Source organism: Heliangelus exortis, chromosome 10, assembly GCF_036169615.1.
Source record: "Heliangelus exortis chromosome 10, bHelExo1.hap1, whole genome shotgun sequence".
In the NCBI taxonomy this organism is placed as follows: domain Eukaryota; kingdom Metazoa; phylum Chordata; class Aves; order Apodiformes; family Trochilidae; genus Heliangelus; species Heliangelus exortis.
In genome coordinates, this window is record NC_092431.1 from 4,510,165 (window position 1) to 4,523,720 (window position 13,556).

At 39.0% G+C, this 13,556-nt stretch overlaps 1 protein-coding gene across 2 annotated transcripts in view; it reads left to right on the top strand.

Moving 5' to 3' along the window:
* The window catches only part of EIF2AK3 (eukaryotic translation initiation factor 2 alpha kinase 3), a 42,720-nt gene that overhangs the window by 4,045 nt on the left and 25,119 nt on the right, over positions 1-13,556 (top strand). Inside the window, exons 1-2 of one of the 2 annotated variants that reach the window (XM_071753190.1) lie at positions 2,550-2,700; positions 3,491-3,620. In XM_071753190.1, the coding sequence (XP_071609291.1) occupies positions 2,564-2,700; positions 3,491-3,620 (267 nt within the window). In that variant the 5' untranslated portion in view covers positions 2,550-2,563. Of the gene's footprint in view, positions 1-2,549; positions 2,701-3,490; positions 3,621-13,556 lie in introns of those variants that run through there. The other variant, XM_071753189.1, reaches the window with a different exon arrangement.

The window sequence follows — 13,556 nt, forward strand, 5'->3', positions numbered from 1 at the left end:
AAATTCTCTGTCTTCTTTTTTCCCCTCCCCCCTCTGATCCAAGCTTTTCCCCCTCTCTAGTATATGTTTGATGTAATACACTCCCCAGTATAATCCATGATTCACTTCCACCAAATGTCTTGCTGTTTTAGGAATTTGCAGGCTTGATGCTATTTGTCTATATCCTCCTCCCTTCCTTGGCATTTTATTGTGACTTTTGACCTTAAGTTGGGTAATTTTTGTGTGGGATGGTACATAGAATTGAAGTCTACTTTGGCAGTGTTAGAAAGCATCAATGTTGTTTGAAGCTGGCTTCTTTGGTCAAGGTAGTCCTTAAGTTTTACCCCAGTCAGAGGGTGGTGTTGAGAAAGCCAGTGATAAGGTATCATTTTGCAGACAATAATAGAGCTTATCAGAATTAAGTGGTATAAAAGTTAAGCCAGGAAATCCTTTTTCTTGCTACTTATGATTAGGTGTCCCAAAGATGCATCCAGAATGTTTCAGTTTAATTTAATAGAATTGCAGGTGCAGTCTTAACCTCTTTACCCAACAAAGTCTTGCAAAGAGATGGCTAAAAAAATGGCTCTTTATTCTTGAATCATGGCCATATTCTAGTGTTGCTGGCAAGAATTCAGTGTAAGAATTGAACATAATACACTACACTAACCTTAGGATAGCACTGTGGGGTGACAAAAAGCAAATGGCCTGCCTGTTTTTAAGCTCCAAAATGATTTCTTGAAGTAGTTGCCTGGATTGTTTTTATCAGAATATGTTAATCTTCTGCTGCATCAGACTAGCTGAAGGATGAGAAGATCTCTTGTCACCACCACATACTCTCAGTACATCAAGCTGAAGCAGTGGTATCTCAGAGAGGAGGAAAACTTGAGGAAAGGAAAATATAGTGAGAAAATATAACACTAGCATGGGCCTAAGGCATGGGTAGACAAATTGGAGATCTTATACTGATTAAAGTTCAAGTGACAGGATTTTAATCCCTTGCAGATGGGTAGAACAGGTATTAAGATTTTTAATTTATAGGAATATAAAGTAGCAAAGGATTTTATTACAACAGTGAAGATTATTAGCAAGTGTTTTTTTCTGGCATGCAGGAAGTAGATGCTCTTTGAAGTCCCTTCCAACACAAACTATGCTATGATTTTATTATTGTTAAAGATCAAGATGAAGCTTAGACCAGAAACATGACTTTTTAATTCAAGATGAGTAATTTGGTAAAAACCCAGGGATAAACTAATGCTTTTCTTGCACTAAGTTCCAGTTCTGAAGGTAGCCACATGCAGGATTTAGGTGTAGCTCAGCAGGTCCTGTTCTCGTGTCTCATAAAAGTGATTTTTCAGTAGGTGGAGTTGGTGAAACAAAGTCATGGTAATAGATGGTGGCCAAGGGGGTTAATAAGGAGCCCCCTTGTATGGTCTTGGTACAAATGTTCCCTCTGAAGGTGTAATTTTTGGGGTTGCACCACAGTTTGGGTGACTGGAGGTCAGGGTGCAGGCACAGATTGCACAGCTGCTGTCTTGGGTTGTGGTGGTGAGGTTTGGTAAGTGAGAACTCTTGGGGAAGGTTGAGGTTTGTGTCTGGTGGGGGAAGATGATCTGGAAAGGTAAGATACAGAGGCATAAAACATTTGTTACCTGAGGGACAAGTGAAGTGGGAAAAATTAGATAAGGGAAAACAATGGGAAGGAAACATTTCATGGTGTGATTTTTCAGATTTTTCTTCTTTCCTCTGTGAAACTTTCCTCTGTTCTAGCTACACTTCTACCTTTTTCATAACCTAGTTGCCAGCTGGATCAACATAAAATTTAAATAAACCAGCTTGAAATAATATATTTATGCAGTCGTAGAGGATTTCAGATAAATTGTTTTACCAGAAAGCAAAGAGATTCTGTGAAATGTGTATCCAAGACCTCTGTGTGAGTATGTGTTTACAGTGCTTGAAAATAATCTCCTGCAGTCCAGTTTATCATTAACCTGGTCTTGGTTTCTCTACAGTTGGAATAATGATAAGTACTCAGGTTATAAAACCTTGTGTATTCTACTGTTCAAATATTTGCACAATTGGTACTTTTCTAACAGTTTCACAATCTTTTGGAGGAATGTGGTGTTTGGCCACCTTCAGAAGTAGAAGATATTGTGTCATTTTTGGTAGAAGTTAAAGACTTTGGAAATTTTTTGTTTATGAACAAGACAGTGTTGTAGGGCACAATAAAATAATCATTTGGGTTACTTTTACATGGAAAAATATAGCAGTTTATGTGATCTTTGTTATAGGTGATGTAATAAGCCACTGCCCTTGAACATGTTTTATTTTTTATTTTAGTTTCTCTCACTTTAAAGAAAAATCAGAGCCTCTATCATTTCCTCTCTAAACATCAGCCTACTACTCTGGGAACTTTGGACAAGGCTTTAGTTCTACAGAATAATTTAGTGTTCCTTATTGTTTACAGTAATGATTCATATACTGTCTGTGTGTGTATAGCCTCCTCCCTGCCTTTTCACCCCCACTCAAAAACAGTTAATCCACCCATCAGGTTTATTTGCACAGTTCCTTATTCTCATTGAAACCAATGTCTATAAAGGTCTTTCTGGGTCACTGGCTCCAGCCACCCTCAGTGCAAGCAGTTTGTAAAGTGATCAAGCTCTACTTCCACAGCCTGTCAGCCTGCTGCAAGCCAAATCTGCCAACACATCCCAGCTTTTTCAGGTCAGAGTGAAACAATCTTCAAGGGAAAAAAGGTTTTTTCTCTCTGATGTGTTTTCTTTCTGATGTGTTGTTTAGTTTTCTCGTTTGTTTGGGTTGGGTTGGGTTTTTTCCAAGCTTTTTAAATTATTATTATTTTAATGCTTGAATTCTAGCCCAGTCAGAAATGTGTGTTTTTACTGGACTGCTGTGTAAGCAACAAGATTTACTAAAATTGATGATCTTCACCTGCCATTCCCAGGTATCCCTGGAGAGAGAGGCTATGTCAAACCTGAGCTGCACAGAGCACTTTGTGTGCTTTGTTGTCTGCAGGCATTGGTTTCTTCCAGAGGTGTTGAAAAGTTAGCTATGACTTAGTATTTCTTACCTCCCAATTTACTGGTTTAATTATTTCAGGTTTTGGTTGTTTGGAAAGGACATACTAAACATGAGTGTGAGGAGGGACTGGAGTAAATAGGACCTATACTGTTCACATAAATATCTCAAAAGTTGATCTCATTCAGTGTTGTAGTGGTAACACCTGCATGTAGGAGCAGCAAATCAGTTTTCTTCCCCCAAAACTGAACTCTTAAAGTGCATTAATAGCCTGTAAATTAGCTTGACATCCATCCTGAGATTTCAGCTTTTCTACTGGCTCTAACTACTCTCTGTAGAGCTATCAAGTTCACCTGCAGTTCTGCAGAATATATAGACTTGACTTCAAAGTTTTACCTGGACTGTGTAAAATACAGAAAACAGCTCATAGATAAATTCCATAGTTCTGTACTTCTGACTGAATGCTTCCAACTTGCAGATCTCTAGTAATTATCAGTACCTTGGATGGACGAATTGCTGCACTGGATCCAGAAAACAGTGGGAGAAAACAGTGGGATCTGGATGTGGGATCAGGTTCTCTTGTGTCCTCCAGTCTCAGTAAACCAGAGGTAAGGCTCAATCTCTTTGCTGATTAAATCTTTAAAAACAGAACTGTCTTTAATAAAATGAATGACACTTCCTTCGTGCTTGATAGATGTTAAATAATGCAGTGAACTTAGTACGGACAAAGTTTGATGGCTGTTCTCAGACTTTTTTTTTTGGAGTGATTACATCATGTTGCCGTTTCAAACTGGAGTGTGTCAGCATTTTAGTCTTGTGATTGATGTGATAACCAGCAAACTAGGTGATGTAACTGAGTTTTGGAGGTTGTATGCAATTGGTGATAGAAAACGTTATTTGTAGTTCGAAGCAAATAAAAGATCATCTGCTTTGCATTAGTAAAGTATGTTTTGGCAAGTTCTGACCTTTTTTTTTTCTTTTTCCTTTTTTTTTCCCCTCAAGAAAAGCAGAAGTTCTTATGACTTCATAAACAAACAAAGGATTGTTGTTTTTTTCAATAGATAAGCAGACTGCCGATGAAATAGAATGTCTTAGCAAGGAAATAGAGTGCTAGAGGTCACCCTGAAGTATGGAGTGGTAAAGGGTTGCATCAGTTCTTGCTGACGAACTGTAAGAAGGAAATATAAAGAGTTAAATTACTTGTTTGGTGCTGTTTGCACCATCAGTTTCAATAAATACAGGCTAGATTTTATTTTTTTTTCCCTGCGCTGCAGAAGTGAGATCTGCAAGTCATTCTCTCCTGGAATTAGGAGGAATAAATTATACCAACTATGAGGTAGTTTGTGGTGATGTTCTTCACTGTCGTGGATGGTTGGATTTGATGACCAGTCCTACATTGTGCTTTTTTTGCATGATGGTCACTGGAGAACTGAAGTTGAATTTTGAGGTGTTCAGATTATATGGGTGTGTTGGTTGTGGTTCTTTGTTGACATCTCGTTTATGTGACCTCTGTTTTGAGAGATAGAAGTCAGAGAAAAGATTTGGTCTGTTGCTGTGGTTAATGTAAGTCTGAGGACTAGTAAAAAGTATCTCAGATTGCAAAAGTAATGTGTATGTTAGCTCATGTTCCTTTGTTTCTGAAAGAATTTTATTTACGGATGCAACTTTTTGAGTATTGTTCAGATATATTCGTGTTTAAGGTGTATTTTTGTTCTTAAGAACACTGAAAAAGAACAACTTCCATAAAAATGTTATAGAGCAGAATTTAAAGCAGTACAGAAACTGTAAAGAGGAAGATGCCATTTATGAGTATGGTCCTTAAACCTTTTCAGTGTTAGATATTTAATGTTCTGTTATCTGTTCTGTTTGTTGCAGCAAATAATTCTAATGACTACTGTGAAAATAGAACAACCTGTTATAAAACACACTTGAAATATGTCCAAATGTAAACTTCATTTTTCAGTAGAAATTAAGACACGAGCCCACCTTTTAAAGTTTTCAAGAATGCAAGCATTTGGTAGATAGGAGTGTTTTTGCAAATGTAGCATTCATTGCTTGACTGGTCTGTCCAGAATTTTGGTCTTTTTGCAATATGCTGTGACTGTGGAAGCTGAAGGTTGTTGCTTAGACAACAGAAATCGTATCTGTCCATGCAATATTGTGGCTGCACGTTAGTAGATTGTAGGAATCATAAAAATACACTTTTACTGAGTGTTTGTTATGCATAGAGGAAGTTTTCAGATGAGCTTTCAAGTAGTTTCATTGCCACAACTCTGGCTAAAGACACTGATGGATTTTGGCAGTGAAGATACAGAGCCTACGAGAGAACTAATTTTGGAAGTAAAGCCTCATTCTGGCCTTTTATAAGCTGTTGAAGGTTATGAATATGGGCATTTTTAGACTTGCTGTCATGTAAACAAATGCTGTTTAAGATAAGACAGCTTAACAAGAAACAAGTGATGAATACTCCAAATAAGCTACACTTAAACATTTAAATATTCCTTTGAAATATTTAAATGTTTAATCTGCTGTCAGAATCAAATGAAAGACTTCACACAGTGAATTCAGACAATGCCTGAGTAAGTAGCTTGCAAGAAATGGCAGATTATGAACTCTTTTTGTTACACTTGCAGTTTTAAAAATCTGTGTTCTTTCAGAGTGAGGAAAGGGTTGCTGTGTCTTAATTGTTTTGATGAGGTGGGGGTTTCTTTAAGTATCTTAGATGAGAGTGAAGTGAACTGTAGTTCCAGGTCCTGATGCAAAAGCATTAATTTAGATTCCAAGTGCCTTTAAGAGAAGACATTACGTCTTCAAACTTTCAGTGTTTTAATAGAAGAGTAGTTACTTCCTTTGCCTAACTGTAAAATGTCAACTCAGTTGTCTGGAGCTCGCGTGTTAATTAGGAAAGTGAGGTAGTAAAATTTCAAATGTTCCAGCAGCTCTGTCAAACACTTCAGATCTTGAAACTATTGCTTAAGACACTGACAAGTGAGATGTTCATCATGTGTCATGTGAACAGATCCATTAGAATGGAAAGGCTGCTGAACTACTGAGTGTGTGTCTGGGTAACTAAAATGGTAAAATTCATTCCTTGCCTCAAAGCTCCCAGTGTAAACAGTCATGGTCAGGGTGCTGGTGCTGGAAAGGTATGACTGCATTTCAGTCTGTGCAGATTTTAAAGCCTTTGTTAACCTATCCATTGTGTTAAAATGAAAAGCACTTCCCTCTAAAAGCTGTATTTTTACAACTGCAAGATTTGCTAGCACATAAAGATTCCTTGCTGAAGTTCAGGGTAAAGTCACCGAATCTCAGCTTTTCTCAAAGGGAGCTTGCTTTTGATTAGAAGACTTTAATTTGCTCTTTATAATTTAGCGTTGTAATGAATACATCATCTGCAATTAGACAGAAGAGAATACTTTTGGGAGAATCAGCCTGTTAAAAAAAAAAAAAAAAAAAAGGTGCATAATAGTAGTGAGAATAGAGAACTGCCTCTCAAGCAGTGGAAATGGTTCACAGAACATCATGATGAGGCTGTTGTCCTTCACTAACGAGGGTGACACATTCTCTTACCTGCATAGCTTTGTGGTAAATTGCTCAACAGGCTTCTGTCTCTTTTATGAGGATCTATTATATGAGAAAAATAAAGAGAGGACTTGCTGGTGTATTAACATGACCAGCCAGTAGGAGGATTGGGGCAAGGGGAGACTGGAGAAGAGATGGAAAAAACCTGACTGTGGGGTGAACAAATGGTAGAGCCACTCCTGTGAAAATGATGGTACCTGGTGTTTGATGAGAAAGAGGAAAAATAAGTGGGATCCTTGATAGTGATGATGGGAGAGGAGCAGCTTAAAAATGCATTTGTGACTGAGATGATGATTTTCTTTGCACTGTCAGGAAGACTCCAGGGAGTTCAGCCTGACAGGGCATCTCCAGCCATAGCATCAGTGTGCCCAATAAAAGCAACTGCATTGGCTCCTGATTTGGCTGTTACAGACTAATCCCTAAGTAAGCACCTTAGTTCCTTATTTGAGAGGCAGGGGATCATGGGACAAAAATACGTTTCAGTCCACATGGCTGACATTTATAGCAGTGATTAATAAACATGCCACTGTATCCTGGAAAGATGAAATAATTGGGTTGTATCCTGTCACAAAGTCTGTCAACATCCTTATCGCTCTAACGGCTCTCGGAAGCTGGGAATGGCATTCTTTATGCATTATATTATATTATTGTCTTTTTTTTCTTGTGGTAGCTGCATGAAATAAACTTTTCTGCAAACTTAGAGACGTCTGTGTAATTTATTTTGGAATAAAGAAAAAAGTAACATGTTTGTGGAATAACTTCGTATTATACTTTTTTTTCCCCCAGTGAAATGTGGAAAATTAAAGAAGTTTTACACTGAAGTCAGCTGAAAACTAATTGCATGGCAGGCAAAGTGAACCCATTGCTATCTTTATCAGATTGTTGCTTTTTTTGCTCTTTGGGCAGAACAGACTTATGCTTAGAGCAATGAGCAGGGAAAGGTTTTTGAGATATCTAAAGCTCCACTAGTGACAAGATTTAATGTACACTATCTCTTCCCCCCCCTCCCATAATGTAAATAATTTAACCACGCCTTTGGAAGAGAAATCTTGTGGCATCAGTATTTGGAAAGTCATACCCACCACTTATGGCACCCCTGCACCAGCCTGAATAAAAATGAGGTTTTTGTTTTGTCCTAGGCTTTCTACTTCAGCAGTTATTTTAAAGTGAAGTCAGTGCCTGTAAGTATCATCCAAGGAATAACTGAGATATGTTTGTTTTGGGCATGGGTGGGGGATACTTAAGACTGTCAGTCAGTTGTTGGAGTACTTTTATTAAAAGATTATTGTAGCAGCTGTTGAATACAGTGCTGACTGTTATGAATTTCTGTTACACCTGTATAAATCTGTTCTGATTCTGGTAAGAGTCAACAAAACAAAAGGAAATTAGTTTCAAACTACACAAACATTCTGGGAAAATGGCTTTTTGGATTCTGCTTAAAACCGAATGGCTCTGTCTAGCTCATTGGTGCTAATCTTAGCTTTTTCTGTATTTGTGCATCTTAAAACATCTAGCATGGGATGCATCACCAGCCAAAGCAATCTGTCCTGCCTAGCACTGGGAAGAATCTTTGTGCATCAAACAGGCTGTTTGCAGGAGCAAATTCTGTGCAGTAGTGTATGACTTCCCATATACAGAGAATAAGAAGTTGTTTCTCTTATGCCTTTAACTGTGTGCAAAACTTTCTGAGGCAAAGTTTTACTGAAGGAAGTAAAGAATAATTTTTTTTTTACATTTCTATTAAAGCTGTAAAATTAATTTCTATATGTTGAGACCACATGTAAAGCCTCTCAAATTGCCTGTTGAAGCAGGCAGAGTGTATATGGAGGGACTTTTTATTGAGGTCCATAATCTAGGGAAAATCTGTTTTCTTGCAGGTAAGGTGGTATGATTTTCGTTGTCTGGAAGAGCATTCTAAGAGAGTTCCCTTAGTGCTGTAGCTGATCCTTAGTTTTGTGTGTGCTACTGAGACAGATGTAGGGCCACCAGCTGCTTTGATAGCTGGAGGTGTCATTCCTGTAGAGGAAGACTGGGGTATTATCCATTATATAAGTTTTCTGTTACAGAAATAGAACTAAAAATAAAGTGTACTAAACAAAGTACAACATGTGGGGATTGATAACTACAATTTGGTTGGATGTGACCAGTTTAAACGTGAGATTACTGTGTAGCAAGAGATCCCATGGCAGGTTATCAGTTGCCATCTCAATTCTTCTGCAGAGGAAGGAAATGTGATCTTGTGCTGCCTGTGGGGAGAGAGAGAGAGATTAGTGTCTTAAATGGTCCTGGAAAAGCTCATAATGAATTAGAAGTGAGTGTCCAGAATTGTACTTCAAAGGAAGATAAATTCTAATTGCAATTGAGGCAGAGAAGGCTTATTAAGGCTATCAAAGAGAGTGGAGTCTGTGTTTTGCAAGAAGAGAATAGATGTGACTGCTCTTTAACTACATGGATGTATTATGATTATTGATGGCACAAGCAGTTCTTTTCATTTCTGTTGTTAGAAACGTGCAGTGTGTGGCTTTAAAGAGGTGACAGGCTTGGAAGCTTGCTGGAGAAACCTATGGATTTCAGAGTATAGATCTTGCTGCTTTCCTGGTGGAACAAAAGCCCTGTATTTTTTATAATTCTCCCAAACCCAAGCTTCTGGTTGTGCTTAGTGGACAAAAAAACAATTGGCAAAAGGCTGAGTTTTAAAATGCGTGGGTAGCTAGAAGTCATGCTTTTCTAGGAAATACAACCAAACCTTTTAGGGTGAACTGGTAAAACTGTGGAAAAGAAGAATTGCTGTTGGGCACCTGAGCTGAGTTAGTGGCTGGTGGCATGATGCAGAACTATGATTTTTGTTGGGGTGACAACAAAAGGGTTGTTGCTTAGACAAGTCTTCTGTATTTATCGGAGTTGCATGTGTTCAAAGGCACTCATCCTAGTTCAGTGTCTCTTTCAATTAAAAAACCAAAAGATTTCCTAAAATCGCAGCTCTGTGTCTTTCTTGCTGACACTTGGGATGTAGTTAGCACTGATAAAGGTCTGAGAAAGTGCTGACACATGCCCTCTAACTCAAACTGTGAGAGTGTTTGTAGGGATGACAACTTCTGTTAGGAGACGTGGGAAGCTACAGAACAAAATCTTACAGCTTGTTATGATGTCAGAGCTCTCAACCTCAGTCCTCACAAGTGATGCTCTGCCTTGAGCAAAGCCAGGAGGTTTCTCAGAGTCATTCTGGGCTCATATTTATCACCAATTTTCATCTGTCATGCTTCCACACCTGGTCAGGATGTGTTGCTACAGATCCTAGAAAGGACGTTTGCCATCAGCTTGCTGTCTCTAGGCTGTCTCTGTTGTTTAGTTATCTTTCTAGCAGCTTGTAATTTAATTACATATGGTACACTGCATATTTTGAATTGCCTGTTAAGCAGTTCTAGTGTTTACAGATATTAAAATGGACCAACTCTAGCAATCCCTAGACAAATACCTATTTCAGCACAGGCAATGGATAACTTAGATACTTGGAGCCCTGCTGTCCAAAACACAACAAAGATTTACTCTGCCCTAAAGCCTTTTTGAACTTCCAGCCTGTATCTTTATCTGTGAAAGAAAGTGCCTGTTGCAAGTGCAGATGGTTTAGCAAATCATTCCTCCAGTAGCACTGCATCTGACATCTCATTTCCTCATTTCTTCTGGACTTTGTCCTCCATACCCAGGTAACTATTAATCTTTCTGTCAGAGTCACAGCATGCTTCATGCACTCTACTTCCTTTTCATCTGTGCATCTGCCTCTTGTGTTTTGTTCTGTTCTCCTGTATTAGGCTCTCCTTTCCCATAGGAGTTGCTTTGTGACTTAATTTTTCAGGACACACAGACTCTGTGTCCTTACATACAAAAGCACCCTGACCAGGCAGGGCCAGGAGAAGAAACACACAAGGACCAACAGATATCAGGATAAATCCTGGCCCCCCCAAAGTGACTTGGGGTTGTGCCCATTCTCCTGGTCTCAGAAGAGAAGCATTTTGTTTAGCTCCCAGGTGGTGCTGGAGGAGTCCAGGTAGTCTGCAAGAGAGCTTTTAGGGGGATGGAGATGGAGTTAAAGCGTGATCTGAAACCATCCTAGTACTGAAAGAATACCAATTTTGAATTGGGTCTATTTTTGTAGGGACCAGGTTTGGGTAATTGTCCTTTTATTCACAAGTTTTCTTCCTTATGTGCCATTAGTCTTAAGGAGCTCAGTGATGGGCTCAGTAACAGCAGCTCCAGTTTGTTTCAGGAACGACTGCTTTTAAAGTTCCAGAAGACTGTTGCAGTCTCTTCTTATTAATAAAACTTGCCATGTTAAAGAGGGGGATGGAATAATGATAAAATAAAGTCTTTCTTAAAGCACGGTGAGTTGTTGTTTCTTTTTTTTTTATTATTATTAAGAGGAACAGTTTTTAAAAGTCTGTTACCATGGCAGCAGAGCAGGCTGGCATCTCTGTAGTCAAAATCCCAAGTCTTGTTTGACTGTGGTTAAAGTAACAGTGGTATTTTAATTTGCTAATTCTTTGGAAGAAGAGTGATTGCAGAGCACACAGTATTGGAGACCTGACCTCTTTTGTAGCTGGGGCAGTCTGGTTAACACAGTGCAGTTCCTCCTGTTTGCATGGCTGCTCAAGGGAGGGCAGAAAACAGAGTAGGACTTAATTGTTTTCATGGCAAACTCAAACAGAACAAGATGCTGACTCCTGGGCATCTCCCTCTGCTGGGAGTGTAGTTCTCAAACTCCTGTGCTACTGTCATCTTGCTTTTTACACTGTTTGTGTAAAAGACAGGTTTGTCAGGATCCTGATAGCTTACACCTAATCAGATTTTAAGATTTGAAGTTTAGAGTCACAACAGGGATACCAACTTTAGTCCTATAATAAAGTTGTTGGATGGATGTTGCAGGTGTTGCACTGAAGAGAGAGGGGAAAAAAAAAAAGAGTTCCATACGAGTTCTCTAGTACCCCATCCATCATCCACAGAACACAGGGCTGTGAGAAGTTACATTTATGAATTGGCCCAGTCTTCCCTTAAGAATGAAAAATTAAATAGCAACTCCCAGCTCATGGAGTGTGTGTGGTGGTGGAAGGAGAAGACAAACCATAATAGATACAAGGTGAGAACTATTTCCATGGCTCCTCTGATGTGCTGCTCTGGCACAGGCTGGCTCTTGCCTCTTTGCAGGAGGAAGGCCACATAATCCTGCCTCCATAATCTGGTCCATAAAATAGTGATTCATCAGATGTCCAAGTGTGTCCTTTCTCATGGCCCTGTTCTAGAAGGCAGCCTGGGCATGTTAGCAGAAGCAGGAGGTAGTGAGGAACAGGTATGCACTTTGTAAACAAGTGTAGTGCCAAGACCAGAAGTAATGGTATTTGCGAGAAGGAAAGTTTTTCTAGACAAAACAAGCACCTGTTTCTTGGTATTTCCTGCTTCAGCTTCCTCATTGCCCTTGAACACGTCTCAGAAGGTCTTTTTACTGATGTAAATCACAGACTCCCCTTTGCAGTCAGTTTTCTTCTTCCTTGGCTGGTTAAGCAGCCCTGTATGCTCTGAAGAATACTTTGCTCTTTTACCAGTGCTTTAGGCGGTGGAATAGCTAAACTAAGCAGCCTTTGTTGTGTGTTTTGTTTTTTGTTTTTTTTTTTTTTTTTTTGCTAGTGCCTTGGTCTTTACTCTCTTCTTGAGGAAGTGGTGATGTTGTGGGCCTTGCAGAAAGTTTGAAGAAAATACCTACTTAGACTTTATTTGGCCCCTTCATCCCAGTGGACTCCTGTTTCATGCAAGTTTGCCTGTTAGTGTGTTGTTATCCTTGTAGTGCTGAAGGGAAAACAGATGAATCAACAGTCTGAAATCCAAGCTGAAGGTGAAATTCTCTCTTATACTGGAAAAATGTCATAAACCTGTGCATCTGGCAGATACCTACCTATGTGCATCAAAAGGGCAGATGATAAATCAATTCCAGACCTGAACTAGAGACATCTCAGGACCTTGCCCTGTGTGTGTATGTGTATTTAGCTCACCTGAAAAATCTGTAAATGTTTATTCTAGGGATACCTACCTGTACTACTGTATGCCTATAAATAAATAAATGGAGCATCCAATGATTGCTTTCTCTTTCCCAGATCTGTCTGGGCAGAGTTTTGTTTCTACCCTTTAGAGTGAATCTGCTGTACGTGGCTTTTAAAGTGTTGCCTGGATTAATTTTAATGGGGCTTAAAAGACAGTTCTCACTGAGGAGTGGCTTTCTTAAAAACATTCTTGATGTTGGCTTTGATCCTGTTTGTTACAGTGATCCTATGGTAGAGATAATCATAGAGGGAAATAAAAAGGGACTCCTAGCATTTAAGCTCATATAGGCTGGTCTGAGTTAATTAGTAGCTGGAATGAAGCTGTTGGTTTATAGTCAAAGTAAGGTTTGAAACCCACAAGCTGAAGTGTTAGAAAAACAAAGACATGACATTTCCTGTTCTAAGGGAAATATTTTACCTGTGTGTAATTGTTTCCTTGAAGTTATTGGGAAGTCCAGCCCATCTGAAAATGAGTATATTGACTGTTTTGGCAGCAGACTGATCTCAGATGTGCCTGTCCATGAGCAGGCTTGATTTTTGCTTCATATGCTAGAGTGCTAGATATGGGAAATGAGTGTCACACTTTAACATCTTTTAGAAGCTTTAATAGTTCAGCATGTTTTGATCTCTTTGTACATTGCTTTTGTTTTGGTTTGTGTTTTTTGTTTTTATTTTTCATTTCTTTTTTTCTCTCTTCACCGCTATAAATCAGCGGCTTCCTTGCACCCATCAACCTGCCGTGGAACCTCGCATGCTGTGCCCTCCTTTCCAGTAAAGAGTCTAGACAGCAAATTCCCTGGTAGCATATGCCATTTCGGATCGTTATGCCTTTTTGCTTTTTTGTGAAGGCTTTTTAGAAAAACTGCATTACCTCAC